Here is a 22,829-nt window from a genome sequence, read left to right on the forward strand (position 1 = left end):
TCTGTGACCATTCTGGCTATGCACTGACAAAAAAGTGAAGAAGGGGGAAAATGAAGATTTTGGGTGTTGGTTTTTTTGGGACAAATTTTGAAGAAGGGAAAAAGGAAGATTTTGGGTGTTGTTTTTTTCTAAGTCCAAAAAAGATTAGAAATATTCATAACAAATTCAGTTTTGGGTCTTTTTCAAATCTGTTTGATGCATCTTTTCTGTGACCATTGTGGCTATGCACTGACACACAAATAAGTGGAGAAAAGGGAGAAATGAAGATTTTTTCTCACTGCACAACAGTCAGGGATTAGGGTTACATGTTTACATGTACATTGTCAAGAGGTCAAAACAAATTTTAAAAGCTGTTGAACACTGCACTAGTGTTGCTCTAATCAAGGCGAGTCTGGAACAATAGGTCCACCCCACCAAAAAGTGAACATGGAATTAGTTATGATTTTTTTTAGTCTTTTGGCTTGGGTACGGCCAAGTGAACAAGGTAGGAAAGGTTAGAAATAGTCATAACAAGTTCACTTTTGGGTCTTTTTCAAATCTGTTTGCTGCATCTTTTCTGTGACCATTGTGGCTATGCACTGACACTCAAAAAGGTGGAGAAAGGGGAAAAATGAAGATTTTTTTCTTACTATACAACAGTCAGGGATAGTCAGGGATTGTTGACATGTACATTGTCAAGAGGTCAAAACAAATTTTTAAAGCTGTTGGACACTGCACTAGTGTTGCTCTAATCAAGGCGAGTCTGGAACAATAGGTCCACCCCACCAAAAAGTCAACATGGAATTAGTTATGATTTTTTTTGCCTTTTTGCTTGGGTACGGCCAAGTCAAAAAGGTGAGAGGGGTTACAAATAGTCATAACAAGTTCAGTTTGGGGTCTTTTTCAAATCTGGTTGATGCATCTTGTCTGTGACCATTGTGGCTATGCACTCAAAGTCAAAAAAGTGCAGAAAGGTGACAAATGAAGATTTTTCCTTCTTTCAAGACAATGTGTGATTTGGCACATTTTGCCTCAGTCTTTATCAAGAGCCTGTCTAACCCACTTTGAAGCTGTTGGAGACTGCAGTAGTGTTCCTTACATCAAGGCGAGTGCACAATGGTGCATTTCGACCCCCCCCCCCCCCTAATGTTCACTTTAATATCAATCAATCAATAGATATTCAGTCACAGTTTAACTAACTCATTCACCCTCATCACTCACTCATCCATCCATCACAACAACACTGTTTGATGCACAAACTGACTGCCTTCCGCCCTGGGAAGCCGCTTCGCTTCGCAATAACAACAACAACACTGAAAACTCGCCGGGAAATACCCCCACCACACGTGTCACACGTGTGCTTGTTTCTTCCGACTAATATCAATTTTGGAGAAAAAAAAGGACAAAACTGGATGAAAAATTCTACGGCCCCAGCAATCTCATTACTCTGAAAGGGGAACCGGAAGTGGCTGGTCCTCAGGTTTCGAAGTTGACCGATATTCCCACTAAAGTGACCTAGATCCGGCCAGCCATCCATTAGAATGCCGCGAATTGTTGTTACAGCCCCTGACTTTTTTATGTACGGAATCCGGTAGTCTTTTTGTTGTTGTTAAATAATTATATTGCCAAACGTTATGACATTTTGGGATAATTGAAAAAGTTTCAATACACATTGGCTGAGCACCTGTGTGCTCAAAGGAAATGTCGCTTGTTTTTATTAAAACTAATTTTCAATGGTCATTCGTGCAAACCGTCACACAAACATGCGTGCCTCTGTGCCTCTGTGAGTAGGCTATGCGTGTGGCTGCTTTCATAGTTAGGGTGCAAGCGTTTTAATCATTTACCCCACACCAAAAGCCCCCCCCCCCCACACACACACACCCCGATACCTGTCAAATTCCCTCAGAATGCATGAACAATTCCGTTACCTCAGATCATCACCAGGAAAAATTCCTCCGCATCCAAAATATCAGGACTTTAGATATCAGATACCGACTTTATGTAATGCGCTTCAAAATCATATTCGCAAAGAGAGAGAGAGAGAGAGAGAGAGAGAGAGAGAGAGAGCTGGACACGAAGAAGGGAAGCTACAATCGCCCCAGGCCATATATACTATTTGTTTCCTGAGCCTGGACCATTGAGACGGTTACCTCATAGATCTGTTCATTCTTCGATTTGTCGGTGTCAAAAGTCCACACAACCGTTCTTTGTCCCGTTCCCGTACCAACCAAGGGCTGCTGCCACAACAATGGAACGCTGCGCAAACGGCCGTTCATGAGAGTGACTGCTGTAACAGCAAAACTTGTGTGAAACATAAGTAATCAATTTATCCACTTGACTATATTCACAACAGGGACCTATCACTCTGCTTTGCATGTTTTTATGCCTACGGATTTTCAAATACTCTGCAACACATGTAACCCAAATTCAACATGTGCCCGTACAATACCGCTGCTTTTATGAAAACATTGCTTCGGCCATGTTGATTTTAGCGACAAGGTGGCCGCGTTTGAGTTTGAGCGAATTAATGTCCTCCTTGGTGGCGTGAAGGAGGGCTAGTTTGCTGTCAAAGCTCTCTTTAGAAAGTTCCTCCGCCACCGTGCTGGGGAGCTGCGCAGACCATTTGTCGAACCGAAAAGGATCTCCGCTGGATTCCATTCTAAGAGCTTGTGAAGAGCGCTGCTGCGACGCGGGCGCAGGTAAAAAGCCAAGTGAGCGGCCCAAAGGTCAGTCAAACATGCCTGACATCAGCTCACAATTTAAGACACAAATGCACCATAAAAGCATGCAGACCGAGGGGTTGTGACTGGTGGTACCCACCAGCCACAGGCACAGTAAAAAGAGAGTTTAAATTATATTTATACTAAATAACACTTTAATCAACCAATTTTCTTGTTGGAATTGTAAATCGCTTTGAGCTGTAAATCATGACTTGCGTAATAGAAAAGTGTTTTCTTTTCTATTTTTCATTGTTAGGTGGATTTCAGCGTTTTAGTACAAGCAGTGGCGAGCCGGCAAAGACTCACTCAATTTGTGTGTGCGCTTGAAAGCGCGCGCGTGTTTGTGTGTGTCAATGTGTGTGTGTGTGTGTGTGTGTGTGTGTGTGTGTGAGAGTAAGTGTGTGTGTGTGTGTGTGTGTGTGTGTGTGATCAAAAGTTGACGAGGGAGGGGGGGTGGTTGGTGGGTTGGGATTGCGCCGGGGCACTAAGGACACTAATTGTTTGTTGTGCGATTCAGGCAAAACTACGGGACAGATGTTTATGTAACCTTGCAAACAAGTGTTCTGACCCCCACCCCTTCACCCGCATTCAAACACTTGGGTCAGTGCTCTTCCAACTGACCTCCTAGGCTCACAAATGATTTGTATCTTCACCTTTTTTCAGCCAAGATATGGCGTGGGGCGGGAAACATTTTTGAGTAGGAAAAAAGGAAACGCTTTGAAAAAAAAATTGTTAAAGGTATTGTGAACAGTGAACTTATCTGTATTCAAATGTGGTTTAATTTGTGATGACATTTTGTGTTATAACGTTTTTACCACTAAATTAAAACAGTCTGGTTTTCTTCGCGTTTTCGATGTACACTCTTGATATATAAATACTGACACTCCTCTTCCAAACTGTTTGATCCACCCTGGTGTGTGTGTGTGTATGTGTGTGCGTGTGTGTGTGTGTGTGTGTGTGTGTGTGTGTGTTTGTGATTAGTGGGGTGGGCGGGTGGTGGAGGGGGGTGGTATTGGATCGTGGGGGGGGGGGGAGGGGTTGGCAGGGGGTATCGGTGCACTAAAGGCACCAAGTGTTTGGGTGTTTGTGTTTGTATTGCGATTCAGAGAAAACTACTATACAGATTTTTATGAAACTCTGCACACTTCTCCCTACCACCTGACCTACTGGGCTCCCAAATGAACGTTTTCATCAATTTTTGTCAGTCAAGATATGGGGGTGGGGGTGGTGCGGGGATAATTGTGGAGTAAGCAATAAGGAAACACGTTATGGTTTTCTTAGGCATTGCAACGGTATATAGTGAAGTTAGCTGTGTTCAAATTTGTTTATGATCTGTCGAGCCAATTTTGTGTTACAGCGTTTTTGAGTGATAATTGTTGTGTACGCTCTCGCCAATCCTGGATAATTTTCGGCATGCACATTGATAAGTACCGTATTATAATAAAGTGATACTCTCCATTATTTTAACTACACAAAGTAATGTTTTATTGATCTTTTCTAAAGATAAAAATGTCAGTTACGATGACGTTACGAATCACAGTGTTTTCTGTAAGGTCATATAATTATGTGTCCACCCGGTACCCCCAAAAACTGACAAAACTCTTTTAAAAAAAATGAATAAGAAAACAACGTTTTTTGTCTGTCTGCAGTTGTGGACATATAGCTTAGAGAAACATGTGCTCAAAATGTGTAATGGATTTCACGTGCGATTTTTTTTTCTTGGGTTGAGGAGAGGGGGTGGGGTGGGTGGGGTGGGTGTATGCCCCTTGATCAGTCTCGGGCGCTCTGCGACCTCGATTTACACTATTGAATTCTAAAAAACACCCCCTTTACAAACTAACTGATCTACCCTGGTGTATATATATATATAATATATAGAGAATGGTTTGCTTCTTAGTTGGATTACCATGGGTTGACAACTCTCGCCATCAGTACCACCTGACCACTGATGAGACACAATAGTGTCGAAACACGTGTCTGGTCTAGGTACAAATACAATGGTCCTCCTCAGGACTAGATTACCTTGCGATACGTCCCCCACAAAGGGACTTTGCTCTGTAAATCTCGGTCCCCCTTGAGGAGGGTCTGATGCTCCCAATAGGCTGTCTGTGAAGGGATACTTATTTCTTTCTCTATCTCTGCTAAGAGATTTTAACAAATCTCGGAAGAAAGTCTCTGCTGACTTTCAATTGTTTCTTTCACAATTTCTGATGTTTTATATATGTGTGTGTGTGTGTGGTGTGCGATTCATAGAAATTTACTGGACAGATCTTCATGAACCTTTGCACACAAATGTTCCGACCCCCAACCCTTCACCCTGATTCAAACTCATGTATCACAAGTCCAGCGCTCTACCAACTGACCTACAGCGCTCCCAAATTATTTCTTTTTATCATTTTTGTCAGTCAAGATAATGGGGGTGGGGTTGGTACGGGAATAATTGTGAAGCAGACAATAAGGCAACAACTTATTTTGTTTACAGGTATTGTATATGTATACAGTGAACTTAGCTGTGTTCAAGTTTAGTTATGTTTCTGTCGAGCGAATTTTTTTTAAATACGTTTTTACTACTAAAGGAGTTATAATTTAATGTGTACACCCTCGAGAAACCTCGATCATTTTCTGAAAATGCACGTTGATAAGTACCGTTTTATGATAAAGTTATACTCTCCATTCATTTATATACACAAACTAATGTTTCATTTATCATTTGTAGAGCTAAATATGTCAGTTGGGATCATGTTAAGAATCGCAGTGTTTTTCGCAAAATCGTACTTGACAACCCCCAGTAAAAAAATTCTAAAAAAAAAGTTAATACGTCAACCTCTTTTTTTCTTTGCACAGATGTGTCCATATTGCTTAGAGGAACCTGTGCACAAAATGTGTAATGTTTCTTTCACGCGATTTGAACACACAAGTAACCCCTTAAGAATCGCAGTGTTTTTCGCAAAATCGTACTTGACAACCCCCGGTAAAAAAATTCTACAAAAAAATTAATACGTCGACCACCTTTTTTCTTTGCACAGATGTGTCCATATTGCTTAGAGGAACCTGTGCACAAAATGTGTAATGTTTCTTTCACGCGAATTTTTTTTAAATACGTTTTTACTACTAAAGGAGTGATAATTTTATGTGTACGCCCTCGATAAACTTCGATCATTTTCTGAAAATGCACGTTGATAAGTACCGTTTTATGATAAAGTTATACTCTCCATTCATTTATATACACAAACTAATGTCTCATTTATTATTTGTAGAGCTAAATATGTCAGTTGGGATCATGTTAAAAATCGCAGTGTTTTTCGCAAAATCGTACTTGACAACCCCCAGTAAAAAAATTCTAACAAAAAAGTTAATACGTCAACCTCTTTTTTTCTTTGCACAGATGTGTCCATATTGCTTAGAGGAACCTGTGCACAAAATGTGTAATGTTTCTTTCACGCGATTTGAACACACAAGTAACCCCTTAAGAATCGCAGTGTTTTTCGCAAAATCGTACTTGACAACCCCCGGTAAAAAAATTCTAAAAAAAAAATGAATACGTCGACCCCCTTTTTTCTTTGCACAGATGTGTCCATATTGCTTAGAGGAACCTGTGCACAAAATGTGTAATGTTTCTTTCACGCGAATTTTTTTTAAATACGTTTTTACTACTAAAGGAGTGATAATTTTATGTGTACGCCCTCGATAAACCTCGATCATTTTCTGAAAATGCACGTTGATAAGTACCGTTTTATGATAAAGTTATACTCTCCATTCATTTATATACACAAACTAATGTCTCATTTATTATTTGTAGAGCTAAATATGTCAGTTGGGATCATGTTAAAAATCGCAGTGTTTTTCGCAAAATCGTACTTGACAACCCCCAGTAAAAAAATTCTAAAAAAAAAGTTAATACGTCGACCCCCTTTTTTCTTTGCACAGATGTGCCCATATTGCTTAAAGGAACCTGTGCACAAAATGTGTAATGTTTCTTTCACGCGATTTGAACACACAAGTAACCCCTTAAGAACGTAGGATGAACCTCAAACTAAATAATGGTCGGACGCAAAAATCCGATGTTTGCACTTTTGCTCGCTAGCTCTATGAAAATGCATCAGAATTAACTTTGTTTTTACTTCTCTGACTTAAAACTCGGTTCAAAGTATGATCATGTTGTGAAGATACTAGATATATAAAATATTACATGAATATTATTTAGTTTGAGGTTGAGCCTGCGTTCTTAAATCAATGCGAATATGGTCGGACGCTGAATCACGATGCTTTCACTTTCGCTCGATAGCACGTCGCAAAATACATTATAACTCCGTTATTTTTAATTTCTTTGACTAAAAACTTGGTATAAAGTCAGACATTGTTGTGAAGATACTATATATATAACAATATTACATGTACATGCTTTAGTTTGAGGTCGCGCATGGTAGTGCAAGGTCGCGTGTGGTCGCGTGCGGTCGCGTAGTAATTAGTCAGACCCCGTTCTTTTGATTGGCCAGTACGTTCAACATGTCAGCGTCCATGCTGTGGGTTGTTTAGGTTGACGACAGGTTGTGTCCTGCTCCTCATTTACGCCGAAGATGCCTTTGATTGTGAAAGATTATGTATGGGAGGAGACGGAGGCACAAGTCTTCATTACAGTTCCTCTAAAGGGTGTAAAGGCCAACAAAGTCGATATTTTATCTTCAGAAGAATATTTGAAAGTAAGTTATTTTGCGTGTGGGCATCTGCGTAAACTGCCAGATAACATGTTTTCTCGGTATTTTGGAGCTTTTCATGTGTGATTGTTGGATGAAATAGGATCACGATATTCTTTTAAAAGATTTATCAATATAAAAATAGTCCCGAGAACTTGGATATGGTGCTGGTTTTAGTGATGTGCAGTTTCTTCTACAATCAACTGCTTGCATGGATATTTTACATTCATGTCAATTTTCAAATGTCTGTAAGTGTTTTGCTTTATGGCAAATGAGTTGGGTTTTGTAGTTGTTTATTACACACATTTACACACTCATGATCTCAGCAATTATATATTGGTACTAGTGAGTGTATACGTGATCGGTAGGTCTAAAGCCATTGTGTTATATATTAGAGAAGGGGACAAGCAAGAGAGCACAACGCACTGGTGGCAGCACAGAAATGCAGGAAGGCTGTCTGTTGCACTTCCTACCATACCCTGGCAGCGGTGATGTTCTTTACATGCTGTTTGTTTCAGGCCAGCTATCCACCATACATTTTTGAATGCCTTCTAGTAGCCCCAGTTGATGATGTTGCTGGTACAGCACAAGTTGGCAATGGTGCTGTTCTGTTTAGACTCAACAAGAAGGAACCAGGATTGTGGGGAAAATTACAGTCTGCAGATGCAGGTGGATATGCAGCAATGTCAGATGCTGTTTTTTTCCTGTTTCCATTTTGGTGTCTGTGTGTACTTATACTTAGGCACAAAAAAAAAATAGGTCTGTTTACGGTAACCCGACCGACCCTAGTTTTTTCGCGCGACCCTAGACTTTTTTTTGGCATTTGGGGGGGAAAAAATCTTGTTTTTTTGGCAAAATAACGTAATAATATGGTTTTTTTGGAGAGAAAAAAAAGAAGAAGAAAAATTCCCGACCTACCGACCCTATTTTTTTGGCCTATGTTACCGTAAACAGACCTTTTTTTTTTTTTGCCTTAATTGTTTTGTAATTTTCGAAGTTTCGGTGTGTGTGTTCAACATTTTATTGAGAATCTGCTTTCCTCTGATTTTCTGTATGTTTTTGTTTTTTGCTCAACACATTGCTTGCATTTTTTTATTGTCTTGTTGTGCTAGGCACTTTTGCTGAACATGTCATACAGTTTACATGATGTTGTGTGCCACAGAGAACAAAGAGTTGATGCGAGCTAAGAGGGAAGAGGCAATAGATAAAACGCAACAGAAACTACAGGAGGCCTTGAAGGAGAAAGATGAAAGAAAGCGTGAACATGAAAAATTAGCTATTCAAGAAATGATGAAGGTGAGCTTATAAATATAATATGTCCTTTCTGTGTGTGTGTGTCTGAGTAGAGTAGAGAGAGAGGTAGCAAGTATATACGAGAGGAGAATGTGTGCAATGTATGTGTTTTGCAAGATGTTTGATGAATGTTGCCGTAAACTCATGTTTTATTATGGTTTTGAAACTTTTTCTGCAATCAGATTCTGATCAACAACAAAATTAGTGTTATGAACAGAAAACTAAAACAAATGTGGAGATCTAACAATTACCTGAGCATCTAATTAGTTTGACTGTTTGTTGAATAATTGTGAAAAGTCGGAAAGACATTGTCTTTGATGGTTCCCTGTGGTTCTGATTTTTTTCCTTAGATAGAGGATACGGAGCGGTGTCGAATTGAAAAGCGCAAACAAGAAGAGCGAGACCAAGCCACAGCGGAACTGGAAGCATGGAAAGAGACGCAACGCCGTCTGGCAGAAGAGGTGAGAGGACTTTCTAATCCAGTCTCCTATATAAAGCTTGTTTTTAACTGAAAATCTATTGATGGATTCAATCTCTGTTTTTGCAGGTTTCTTTCACTCATTTAAGTTTTCAATGTTCTACATTTTGTGTGGGTTTTTCTCACGCATGCAGGGTTTAACCTGGGAGAAAAAGGCAATGGGACATTTGTCCCCCTCAACCAAATTCCGATAGGACATAGTCGAAGGCAAGAAGCGCCAGAGAGGCCTGTACGCGTTTTGACCAAAGATGCAAAATGGTGCCGTCTGAGAATTAGCCGCTATATCGTGTTATCTCTGTATTTATATATACTGTATATATATATATGTGTGTGTGTGTGTGTGTGTGTGTGAGTAATCCGATGTAAAGTGTACATTTGGTGGCGCAGTGGTACGTAATCTTAATGCGCCTTTTGACGCACTGAAGGGAATTGTGATGGGACATTTTCAAATGTAATGCGCCAATGGCGCAGGGCGCACTAGTAAATGTAACCCTGCGTATGTGCATGTATATGTTGAAGGTATTATTGCTTGGTTGATGGATTTTACTGACCGAGTCGTTTACTCATTACATGTGACAATTGTTTATGCTTTCTTTGTATGTATCGCAAATCAGCCAGTGTTTTGCTGAGTGTATGTGTGGTTTGCTGCTGTTATTGACAGCTAATAAGTTTACATGAGTGTGATTCTAGTACTGCAGTTTGGTGTAGTCAGTAGTATAAGACTAACCACTCTTTCATTCTGATGTAAAGCTTTTGAAAGTCACACAACCAATAATCCAAAAACCTCGACGGCATCTTGCATGCAAGATTAGTCGACGATTTTGATATAAGTTTATCCCCGAGTACGCTAGTACAAGGGCTTAGCAGACTTTAATTGTGTGTCTGTGTGTGTGTGTGTGTGTCTTTCTCCACTTAACAGCTTATTGCTGGGAAACTACTGGGCGCAGTTCGTTCAAAAGTTGATACACTAACTTGATAATAGGTCCGATTGATCGTATTAAAACTTCATAATGTTACCTGGGACCTAAATGCGAAATAAACCACAAAAAAACGACTTGGCGGTAGGAGAAATTCGCGGAGCCACAGCCAGGCAGTCTGATAGAACAGCCGAACTCGTCACACATTGATGAGAAATATAGCGTCATAAAAAGATTACGTCACGGTCAAAAGTCTTTGACGTCTTTTTCTCTCGCACGGTGTGTGTGTGTGTTCATTTTGTGCACATGTGTTAGTGTTACTGTTTGTGTGTGTGTGTGTGTGTGTGTGTGAGTGTTTGTGTGTGTGTGTGTGTGTGTGTGTGCACGTGCATGAGTCTGTACTCGTGTGTGTGTGTGTGTGTGTGTGTGTGTGTGTGTGTGTGTGTGTGTGTGTGTGTGTAAGAAAGGGGGAGAGAGAGAGGGAGTGAGGGAGAGAGAGTGTGTGTGTGTGTGTGTGTGTGTGCATTTTCACTGTGATCAAATAAAAGAGAAAGGCCAGTCACCACGCACATCCTCGGCTCGCATGCAATGTATTTATATAGCAAAGGGAATGCCTGTAATTCACACAGATCAATCACTTGGTCTTAAACGTGCACAAGACAAAAACGTTCATACTGGGGGAGCGAGCCAGTCTGAAGAGTACTCGGGTCCAGCGCCAGCGTTTTTTATTATTTGTACCATCAGTGTTGGTCTGTCTGTCTGCTTAAAAGACCACTAACTCGACGTACTGTACATGTAACGGTTTGTTTGGTCAATAATTAAACGCTCCAATAACCTACAATTCTTCTGTTTTGATTCTTTCATACTATCTTTCTTTCTTTCTTTATTTTGTGTTCAACATCGTTTTCAACCACGAAGGTTATATCGCGACCGGGAAAGGGGGGAGATGGGATAGAGCCACTTGTCAATTGTTTCTTGTTCACAAAAGCACTAATCAAAAATTTGCTCCAGGGGCTTGCAACGTAGTACAATGTATGACCTTACTGGGAGAATGCAAGTTTCCAGTACAAAGGACTTAACATTTCTTCCATACTGCTTGACTAAAATCTTTACAAAAAGTGACTATATTCTATACAAGAAACACTTAACAAGGGTAAAAGGAGAAACAGAATCCGTTAGTCGCCTCTTACGACATGCTGGAGAGCATCGGGTAAATTCTTCCCCCTAACCCGCGGGGGGTATTCTTTCATACAACCAATAACTTTCAGGATTGCAGTGCTTAAGTCTTATTATGCCCATTCAAATGACCGATCAGTGTATTATTTGCAGAAGTAGATTTTTAAGAGTTTTATGTCTTTTGTTTCCAGGAAAAGGGGAGATTGTTGAAGGAGAAAAGGGAACAAGAAAAGGCCAAACAGAAAGAGGACAAGGAACGCAAAAGAAGTGTGTAAAATATTTTTTTAAAATATTAAAGTTGGTAGTTTAAATACAGTGGCACCTGTAACGAGAGGATAGATAAATTCAGTTTTAGTTGGAGCCACATGAACAGTAATGTCACTGTTGGGTCAAATGATCGGGCACCAGGGTGAAATAGAGAAGAGCGGCCAAACCTAAGACGAGTTGCTATCACTTTTGTTATTGGTGATTTCTTTGCAGGGAAAGGTGCCAACATATTTATGGAGGCAGCAGACGAGATGGGAGGAAATCAGAAGCGGCAGAGTGGGAAAATAGAAGTCAGTTTCACTGAACGTGCTTTCCCCACACCTGTCAGAGAGTCAACGAAGCCTATGGAAGATGAGGTATGTTCAGAGCGAATTTATTATCATTGCTTAGAGTATATTGCAGATTGCGGTGTGTGATGTGGGCGTGTAAATTGCCAGTGTTCAGGGAAACATGGTTTTGATGTGTTTTTACATTTAGTCAAGTTTTGACTAAATGTTTTAACATAGAGGGGGAATCGAGACGAGGGTCGTGGTGTTACAATGTGTGTCTGTGTGTGTGTAGAGCGATTCAGAGTAAACTACTAAACCGATCTTTATGAAATTGTACATGAGAGTTCCTGGGAATGATATCCCCAGACGTGTTTTTCATTTTTACATTTAGTCAAGTTATGACTAAATGTTTTAACATAGAGGGGGGAATCGAGACGAGGGTCGTGGTGTATGTGTGTGTGTGTGTGCGTGCGTGTAGAGCGATTCAGACCAAACTACTGGACCGATCTTTATGAAATTTGACATGAGAGTTCCTGGGTATGATATCCTCAGACGTTTTTTTCATTTTTTTGATAAATGTCTTTGATGACGTCATATCCGGCTTTTCGTGAAAGTTGAGGCGGCACTGTCACGCCCTCATTTTTCAACCAAATTGGTTGAAATTTTGGTCAAGTAATCTTCGACGAAGCCTGGACTTTGGTATTGCATTTCAGCTTGGTGGCTTAAAAATTAATTAATGACTTTGGTCATTAAAAATCTGAAAATTGTAAAAAAAAAAATTTTTTATAAAACGATCCAAATTTACGTTCATCTTATTCTCCATCATTTGCTGATTCCAAAAACATATAAATATGTTATATTTGGATTAACAACAAGCTCTGAAAATTAAATATATAAAAATTATTATCAAAATTTTTTTTCGAAATCAATTTAAAAACACTTTCATCTTATTCCTTGTCGGTTCCTGATTCCAAAAACATATAGATATGATATGTTTGGATTAAAAACACGCTCAGAAAGTTAAAACGAAGAGAGGTACAGAAAAGCGTGCTATCCTTCTCAGCGCAACGAATACCCCGCTCTTCTTGTCAATTCCACTGGCACTGCCTTTGCCACGGGCGGTGGAGTGACGATGCTACGAGTATACGGTCTTGCTGCGTTGCGTTGCGTTCAGTTTCATTCTGTGAGTTCGACAGCTACTTGACTAAATGTTGTATTTTCGCCTTACGCGACTTGTTTGATAAATGTCTTTGATGACGTCATATCCGGCGTTTTGTAAAAGTTGAGGCGGCACTATCACACCCTAATTTTTCAATGAAATTGATTGAAATTTTGGTGAAGCAATCTTCGACAAACGTCGGACTTTGGTATTGCATTTTTTTCAGCTTGGAGATTTAAAAAATAATTGATGACTTTGGTCATTAAAAATCTGAAAAATGTAATTAAAATTATTTTTTTATAAAACGATCCAAAAACAATTTTATCTTATTCTTCATCATTTTCTGATTCCAAAAACATATAAATATGTTATATTTGGATTAAACACAAGCTCTGAAAAAAAATTATGATTAAAATTAAATTTCCGTAATCGATTTAAAAACAATTTCATCTTATTTCTTGTCGGTTCCTGATTCCAAAAACATGTAGATATGATATGTTTGGATTAAAAACAAGCTCAGAAAGTTTAAAAGAATAGAGATACAGAAAAGCGTGCTATCCTGCTCAGCGCAACCACTACCGCGCTATTCTGGATTGTCAATTTCACTTCCGTTTACCGAGAGCAGTGGACTGATGATGCTACGGTCTTGCTAAAAAAATGCAGCGCGTGCAGCTTGACTAAATGTTGTATTTTCGCCTTACGCGACTTGTTTTTACTTGATGTGGGCATGTTGTTTACTTCCCCACATACAATAGTTGCACATCACATTTGCCTTGAACCATGCACCAATTATCAGAAAAGTTGACAACCACAGGATACAGAGACTGACATTTTGCTTAGCGTAAAATGCATTCTTTGGCAACACAGTCCACCGAGTCAGAAACCTAAGGAAGATGAAATTAAGGTAAAAGTTCAGACAAATAAAGGTAATCACCCTGATCTTTGTGTAGTTTTGTTGTTGTCGTTGTTGCTGTCCCAGTTTTCATTCAGAGCTGACACAGTTCTTTTTATTATTTTTGATGATCAGTGAGATGAGGAGGATGTAATGCTGCTGCTATGGATTTCCATTATGGTTTTAGACTATGTGACTGGGCAGCACTCTACACTTCCTGTCATAATATATCCTGGCGTCAACCAGGCCTGAGAACTGTTGCACCTGTGGTGTTGGCTAGGTAGTTGCTAATTAGTGCAACCTGGGCACCCTCAAAGCAACTGTGAAGTTAATGACACTCGGCTGTGTGGTTCCAGCCTTACCATTGGAACCATTTCACTCTGGGAAGGAGCCAGCCGTAGCCAGAAAAACCCACATGACCCTGATGGGATTCGAACTCACAACCTTCTGGCCCGCATCTCAGTGCGCTAACCACTGTGCTACGGGGGCCGTATTTTTGTGTTGTTTTTAACAAAAGTTGATGCAACTGTCCACAGGATGGCTTAAGACTTGATCCTTTGTGGTGATTAGGGCATTGACATCTCAACAATTTCTCAATGTTTCCACAGTGGCTGCAGAAGCAAGCGGAAGCAAGGCAGGTTGCTGACCTTCAAGACGAGGATCTCACAGAAGAGGAGCGAAATCCACAATTTCTTCGTGACAAGGGGAAGTGAGTCATGACCCTAAAAAGTTCTTTTTTTATTTTTAAACAGGCTGCCCTGTGGCAAATGATTGCTTGAAAGTGATGATTTTTGTTGTTTTGTTGTTTCTTTTTCTTTTTTTTAAGGTATTGTTAGTTTGTTTCACAGAGTGAAAATACAGCTAAACTTAACATCCCTCATAATTGTTGCTGTCTTTTTCAATGTACAGTCATTGCTCTTTTTGTAGCAAGGGGTTCCGCATTTTGACGGTACAAAAGCAGAATGTTGAATATTCACTCAAACAATTTCTTTTGCAGTTCCTTTTTCGCTGCTGGCAACTACCAGGCAGCAGTCAATGCCTATACACATGCCCTGCGTCTGAATCCCAAGATGCATTCGTATCCTTGTTTGACATGCTACCTGTCCTCTTGTTTGCATAACTTGATCATGATCAGCTATCCGCTTGTACAAGTGGAAACTCCCTTATTGTGCTCAATAGACGATGTTTGGAAATGATTCTATTGGCTTTGTATGGGTTGTGAAAGAGTGAATATTATGCTCTTGCTTTTATTGAGGCAAACTTTCCCATGTGACATTATGGGCCAGTCACTAGCAAGGTGTGTGTCTGAAACACGCGGACAAGGAGCATGGGTTGAATGTTTGCCTCAATAAAAGCCTTTTTTTGTAACAGATGCTATACTAACGTGACTTGTGCACTTATTTCCATGCTGGAAGTTGAAGAATTCATTGTATTATCACATATCCATCAATGGTGTTCTCTTATTACCATCAGGAAGAGAGTAATAACTATGTCTGAGAATGAGCGCTTCTGGGGTGATAACGCGAGACAACTCCTGTGATCTTGCCGCAAGGTTCCGCCTGTTACCATTGTCTTTTTACCGTATAAAATGCACGACTTACACACGAACTGTTACCAAAGCAACATGCTATTTGGGACCAATGCACGTTTTTTTCCTTTCTCGTGTGGTCTTGCCGCGAGGTTCCGCCTGTTACCAGCCGAAAGAAATAAGGGGCATAACCTCACCAGAACTGCCCATTCTTTATGCTGTGTGGATTCCCTTAACCATGCCCCAGATTATACTCCAATCGAGCAGCCTGTCACCTGAAACTGCGCAATCTCTTCAAGTGTATCGAAGATTCTTCCAAGGTGAGCTTATCTGTAAACAGGTAGTTGTTTGGGTATTTGCTTCCAGAACTTTAAGTTCAGGTATTGTAGAAGTATATGCTAGTTAACAGCATATTCCTGGTAGGCTACATGTACCATTTGTATCCTGAATATACCAGAAAGTCAACTGGTCTAGCTGAGCTACCAGTTTGTGTTTTTACTGATATTTTCTCCTAAAATTGTCGATACAGTCACTGGTTATCACTTTCTGCCTATGTTGACCAAGTTTTTTTTTAGCCGAGACCAGCTGTGCTGCAGCAGGTCACTCAGAATTGTAGTAACTGTGTAGTAACTGTGTAACACACGCTGGAATGCAGGCGTTAGATGGACGTTACAGAAAGCGACTGAAGCTAACAGTCTGAGCGGATATATCCGTACCTTGTCAGATAGAGCCATATGAGTGGGAACGGATATATCCGTACCTGGGAGACAATGAGTTTAACATGTACCTTCCCAGACATATTTATGTCTCTGGTACCCTTAACTGTCTGATTTCAAGGAATGTATTAAATGTCTATGGCATAGATGGAAGTTTTAAACTGAGGAAAAGAGCAGGACTACTTCAGAAGGTGGTTTAACTTTCCTGTTATTTTCAAACAGGCCATAGATCTGTTGAGCCCCCCAGTGCCTCAGAATGCAGCAAGTCGCGTGAAAGCCATCGTTCGTCGGGGAACAGCTTTTTGTCAGCTGGAGCTGTATGTTGAAGGTAAGTTCATACGTATGAGTACTTTCTTTATTTGGTGTTTAACGTCGTTTTCAACCACGAAGGTTATATCGCGACCGGGAAAGGGGGAAGATGGGATAGAGCCACTTGTCAATTGTTTCTTGTTCACAAAAGCACTAATCAAACATTTGCTCCAGGGGCTTGCAACGTAGTACAATATATTACCTTACTGGGAGAATGCAAGTTTCCAGTACAAAGGACTTAACATTTCTTACATACTGCTTGACTAAAATCTTTACAAAAATTGACTATATTCTATACAAGAAACACTTAACAAGGGTAAAAAGAGAAACAGAATCCGTTAGTCGCCTATTACGACATGCTGGTGAGCATCGGGTAAATTCTTTCTCGTCCCAACCAATATGGGACTCCCCCTAACCCGCAGGGGGAGTATGAGTACTAAAAGAATTAAGATCTGGTTCCTTGCTTGTTTTCTTGCTTCTATGCCAATGAAAGGTAGAGTCTTTGTAATGCTTTTCCTACCAAAAAGTGTGCTTTTTGTATAAACAGAACTTTGTAACATAAAAACAGGTAGCATGTATCTCTGGGTGCATATAGTTTTCTTGAAACAATGCATATTATTTAAATCTGTTGTTGCATATCTCAACCACAAGAAGACAGTACATTTTCTATTGTTCATTCTGTGCAGGGTTACAAGACTACGAGGCTGCCCTCAAGATTGAACCCAACAATGAAAAACTCAAACAAGATGCTGAAAAAATTAGACAAATTATACAAGGCAGTGCGGAGACCTGATCAAACTGCAAATATAAGTTGAGAGCTAAGATGCTGGGTCAACTTGAACATGATGTGTGTCAGAGAGTTATGTTTTTCTGATAGAAACAAGTGGTGAAGAGAGGCTTGTGTGTGTGTGTTGGATGTGCCAAGAGCACAGTTGAGAGAATACAGCAGAATGGTAAAGCTTCACAATGCATTTCACTGGTGAAGTTGTGGTTTGTTTATCCAGTTTTTAAACTGTTTAAAATTGCGTGTTTTTGCTTGGGAACATTATTTGATAATTGAGCTTTGTTCATACATTCCTTTTTGTGTATGAATGTTAGGTTGAGAAAGTTTAAAAATCGATGTGACTTGTGTGCTGTTACTCATTTCAGTGGACATCCCCCCACCCCCTCCCTCCAGAGGTTGAGAAAGTTTAAAAATCGATGTGACTTGTGTGCTGTTACTCATTTCAGTGGACATCCCCCCACCCTCCAGAGGTTGAGAAAGTTTAAAAATCGATGTGACTTGTGTGCTGTTACTCATTTCAGTGGACATCCCCCACCCCCTCCCTCCACCCCACCCCTTTTTTAAGACCTTGTTTTCTTGGATGTTCTATTCATGACCTCTGCAAATCTACCTCCTTTTTAAGACTATCTCCTGATTTTCTCAGATTTGGGAAGGTCTTCTTTGTACTCGTATTCTAAAATGTAACCGTGTCCAGTGCTGTCTGTGTGGCAGTGTTCTGACTGAAATTCTGGTTGACTCTGTCCCCTGTAATGTTTCGAAAGATAACGACATCAGACACTGTATTCGGGCGCAGTGGCGGGGTGGTCAGACGTCGGCCTCTCAATCGGAAAGTTGTGGGTTCGATTCCCAGCCGCGGCCGCCTGGTGGGTTAAGTGTGGAGATTTTTCCAATCTCCCAGGTCAACTTATGTACTGACCTGCTAGTGGCTTATCCCCCTCCGTGTGTACACACAAGCACAAGAGCAAGTGCGCATGGAAAAGATCCTGTAATCCATGTCAGAGTTCGGTGGGTTATACAAACATGAAAATACCCAGCATGCTTCTTCCGAAAGCGGCGTATGGCTGCCTAAATGGCGGGGTAAAAAACGGTCATACACGTACAATTCCACTCGTGCAAAGACACGAGTGTACGTGGTAGTTTCAGCCCACGAACGCAGAAGAAGAAGAAGAAGACACTGTATTCCAGGACAGAAGATTTCTACTGTGAATGTATCTTTCCTCAAAATTCAACGATGTTCATTCAACATCTTGCCAGCAACTTGTCATGCAACTGCCACTTATTTACCAATATCATTTTGATTCGTCACAGTATTAAATGCATTGCAACAGTTTGTCTTTTTAATGTGTTTTATTGGATGTGTGTGTGTGCATGCAGGCCAGTGTGTGTGTGTGTGTGTGTGTGTGTGTGTGTGTGTGTGTGTGTGTAAAATGTCATGAGTTTTACAGCAATATCCGTAATAAGAAAATTGCACATGGTCCTTGCTTTTGTAAAGACCACATGTTTCAGACTACAATTTGATCAATATGTCAACATGCTCTGCTCACAGTACAAACTACAGCAACACTCACTAAAGAAGCACAGAAGTAAAGCCAGCAAGAAAAAGAAACTCAGTGCATTTTGTGGTGAGTGGTGTTAATGCTCACAATAACTTTACAACATATAAACGAGATACAAGCCAGGTGAAAAAGTGTGAGAAGCACCGAACATAACAGCAAAAAAACATCACATACACTGAACATTATTGTAACAAAAAAAATGTTCATACACTGTAATGTACATGACTTACTATTGGCTTTGCCTTAAAATACAGTGAAAGACGGCAGCACACTATAACACCTGTGACTTAATCTACTACTTTGGCATGAGTTTTCTTCTTGTTGAAAACTTAAATGTAACACTTGCGTGAAAAAAAGTGAAAACCTGGCTGTACAAATTCTGCCTTCAACAGACCAAACTTCTACAAACACCAATGTGAAATGACAACGTACCACACACAATAACACACAGAAAACTGCTGCCAAGCACAACGTTAACTTAACTTAATCCATTTGTAAATACATGTAGTAACAATGTTTTGAGTGCCAAATCATAGATGGACTGAAAAAAATACGAAGATCTGGCTATACAATTTCTGCTTTCAACAGACGAAATCTGAAACATTGAAAAATGGACCGATTCACGTTATCACTACGGACGATCTGGTGATTCACTTAAATATTACACTCCAGCAATAGTTCATACAAGACACATTTCATAGAGGGTGAAGTACAATGTGAATAACGTATTTACAAATACATTTTGTACAATTTACAGAAATGAACAGTATACGCAGATTTAATTGACCATCCAGCGGTGAAGTAAAAACAAAAGTGAACTTGATTTTGTTAAAGAATGCTCATGATAATCAGAAATAATTAGCTTGAATGATAGCAACTGTGGCCAGTGGTCTTGTAAAAAACAAAAACAACACAAGAGATAAGAAATGTCCTTCATGAACAGCAAGTGTGACATAATAATAAATCATTAAAGCTAATCTGAAACAGGTTTAGTGTACATAATCCAAGCTGTTATGAATAATGCTTCATTGAAGACCATAGACAGTCTGTTTTTTTCATTAAAAATTCACTACAACAAAGCAAACTGCAATTATGCATTAGAGTGATTTTTGCTGATTACAGTGCTACTGCATTGACCAGACTTCTGAGAGAAAAAATGGGAGAGAGTCTGCACGTGTTTGTGATCAAATTTCTCTTTATCTTGGTTTCATTAAAATTACCACCATAAACAAGATCAGTTTAAATGCCTCAGGATATCATTGTGCAAAGCAACATGTGTGTCCAGATCTGAGACTAAAATCAAACCTTTTCAGGTATATGGCTGCAGATAATACATCAAGTAGATGTTCATGCAAATGGACCATACAAATTGAATATAGAATTCTTTCTTTATTTATTTATTTGGTGTTTAACGTCGTTTTCAACCAAGAAGGTTATAAATTATCGCGATGGGGAAAGGGGGAAGATGGGATAGAGCCAATTGTTTCTTGTTCACAAAATCACTAATCAAAAATTTGCTCCAGGGGCTTGCAACGTAGTACAATGTATCTTTCTTTATTTGGTGTTTTACGTCGTTTTGAACCGTTCAAGGTTATATCGCGACGGGGGAAGGGGGGAGATGGGATAGAGCCACTTGTCAATTGTTTCTTGTTCACAAAAGCACTAATCAAAAATTTGCTCCAGGGGCTTGCAACGTAGTACAATATATTACCTTACTGGGAGAATGCAAGTTTCCAGTACAAAGAACTTAACATTTCTTACATACTGCTTGACTAAAATCTTTACAAAAATTGACTATATTGTATACAAGAAACACTTAACAAGGGTAAAAGGAGAAACAGAATCCGTTAGTCGCCTCTTACGACATGGAGCATCGGGTAAATTCTTCCCCCTAACCCGCGGGGGGATTGAATATAAGCACATTATTGTGTTACAACATATTTGTTTGCATACACATGCAATAGGCAAGAATAAACATTTAATACAGGTTTTTCATATTGCCTATAATGTTAACATCTTGTCCTTAAAGCCCCAGTATGTCTCAAATGGTTTACAAAACGATTTAAATCTTCTAATGAAAAAAGCAGTTCTAACCTAATGGAACACACTTGCAATAGCATTCAACAGCATTAAATGAAACAGTTCGTTTGAATTGCTATTTAGCTCGCGTAAACCACACACCAGATTTCATGGTTTATCTAACCTCTGAGCCATTGTGAACCCGTGTGATCCACTTTCCTTTGTTATACAATTTAGTCGTCAGTTTGTGATTTCAATGCGACTGGCTGTATCTGCAATAGCACGTTATTGTGTACCTCTGATTCTAAAACGCAACAGCTGCGAGTCACACGAACTTGGCGGCGGCGGCTGGCTTAAAAGAAAGCGAGCGCTATGCAGAAAAATCGACCTTTCGTGACCCTGCTTCTGGGCTATCTTTTTTAAAACTTTCAAAACTTCAAAATGTATTGATCTTGTCTTGATGAAAAAAGAAATCTTTTATGATTTAAGAATGTTTGTGTTACAAGCTGTCAATTTATTATTTAGATTTTAAAAGTTAGTTCTTGCGCCAAAACGAGGCGCCTGATTGTAGATCAGACGGTCCACGAAAATAAATTCTTTGAAAATGTCTCACTCTCGACGGAAAGCAGCCAGGATGTTCCCGTTCGGTGAGCGTTCAAATGGAAGGGTGTTTGTACTGTGTGTAAAAGCCTGACAGTATCTGTGATGGTGTACGGGAGGCTTACTGTGCCTTTAATATATGTTACACCTGTTCAAGCTCAATTTGATTTAAATCCACTTCTTTCTTTCTTTCTTTATTTGGTGTTTAACGTTGTTTTTAACCACGAAGGTTGTATCGCGACGGGGAAAGGAGGGAGATGGGATAGAGCCACTTGTTCTTTCTTTATTTGGTGTTTAACGTAGTTTTCAACCGTACAGCCACTTGTTTCTTGTTCACAAAAGCACTAATCAAAAATTTGCTCCAGGGGCTTGCAACGTAGTACAATGTATTACCTTACTGGGAGCATGCAAGTTTCCAGTACAAAGGACTTAACATTTCTTACATACTGCTTGACTAAAATCTTTACAAAAATTGACTATATTCTATACAAGAAATACTTAACAAGGGTAAAAAGAGAAACAGAATCACCCCCCGCGGGTTAGGGGGAGTCCCATATTGGTTGGGACGAGAAAGAATTTACCCGATGCTAACCAGCATGTCGTAAGAGGCGACTAACAGGTTCTGTTTCTCCTTTTACCCTTGTTAAGTGTTTCTTGTATAGAATATAGTCAATGTTTGTAAAGATTTTAGTCAAGCAGTATGTAAGAAATGTTACGTCCTTTGTACTGGAAACTTGCATTCTCCCAGTAAGGTCATATATTGTACTACGTTGCAAGCCCCTGGAGCAATTTTTTGATTAGTACTTTTGTGAACAAGAAACAATTAACAAGTGGCTCTATCCCATCTCCCCCTTTCCCCTATCCCATCTCCCCCCTTCCCCCGTCGCGATATAACCTTGAATGGTTGAAAACGACGTTAAACACCAAATAAAGAAAGAAAGAAAGAAACAGAATCCGTTAGTCGCCTCTTACGACATGCTGGGGAGCATCGGGTAAATTCTTCCCCCTAACCTGCGGGGGGTAAATCCACTTCATCCTACCTGAAAGCCGACATCTTTCTTTATTTGGTGTTTAACGTTGTTTTCAACCACGAAGGTTATATCGCGACGGGGGAAGGGGGGAGATGGAATAGAGCCACTTGTCAATTGTTTCTTGTTCACAAAAGCACTAATCAAAACATTGTTCCAGGGGCTTGCAACGTAGTACAATATATGACCTTACTGGGAGAATGCAAGTTTCCAGTACAAAGGACTTAACATTTCTTACATACTGCTTGACTAAAATTTTTACAAACATTGACTATATTCTATACAAGAAACACTTAACAAGGGTAAAAGGAGAAACAGAATCCGTTAGTCGCCTCTTACGACATGCTGGGGAGCATCGGGTAAATTTTTCCCCCTAACCCACGGGGGGTTAATGCCGACATAAACTATACATGTACCCGTCTGTTATAATCAGAAAATCAAAAGT

General features: G+C 39.8%; 1 protein-coding gene across 2 annotated transcripts; it reads left to right on the forward strand.

Moving 5' to 3' along the window:
• The first annotated feature begins 7,174 nt into the window (after window positions 1–7,174).
• On the forward strand, window positions 7,175–18,511 carry LOC138979101 (dynein axonemal assembly factor 4-like). Of its 2 annotated transcripts, XR_011459904.1 has the most exons (12): window positions 7,175–7,399; window positions 7,912–8,062; window positions 8,556–8,689; window positions 9,037–9,147; window positions 11,449–11,524; window positions 11,738–11,880; window positions 14,453–14,553; window positions 14,842–14,922; window positions 15,620–15,692; window positions 16,311–16,416; window positions 17,084–17,576; window positions 17,652–18,511. XR_011459904.1 is itself a non-coding variant. In XM_070351914.1 (11 exons), the coding sequence occupies exons 1-11, from the start codon at window positions 7,277–7,279 to the stop codon at window positions 17,188–17,190; spliced, it is 1,206 nt and encodes a 401-aa protein (XP_070208015.1). In that variant the 5' UTR covers window positions 7,175–7,276; the 3' UTR covers window positions 17,191–18,511. The 2 variants fall into 2 exon arrangements, 1 of the variants encoding a protein (XP_070208015.1); XM_070351914.1 differs by having other exon boundaries at window positions 17,084–18,511.
• Window positions 18,512–22,829: the final 4,318 nt, after the last annotated feature.

The sequence above is a fragment of the Littorina saxatilis genome, linkage group LG1 (assembly GCF_037325665.1).
Source record: "Littorina saxatilis isolate snail1 linkage group LG1, US_GU_Lsax_2.0, whole genome shotgun sequence".
NCBI classification, from domain to species: domain Eukaryota; kingdom Metazoa; phylum Mollusca; class Gastropoda; order Littorinimorpha; family Littorinidae; genus Littorina; species Littorina saxatilis.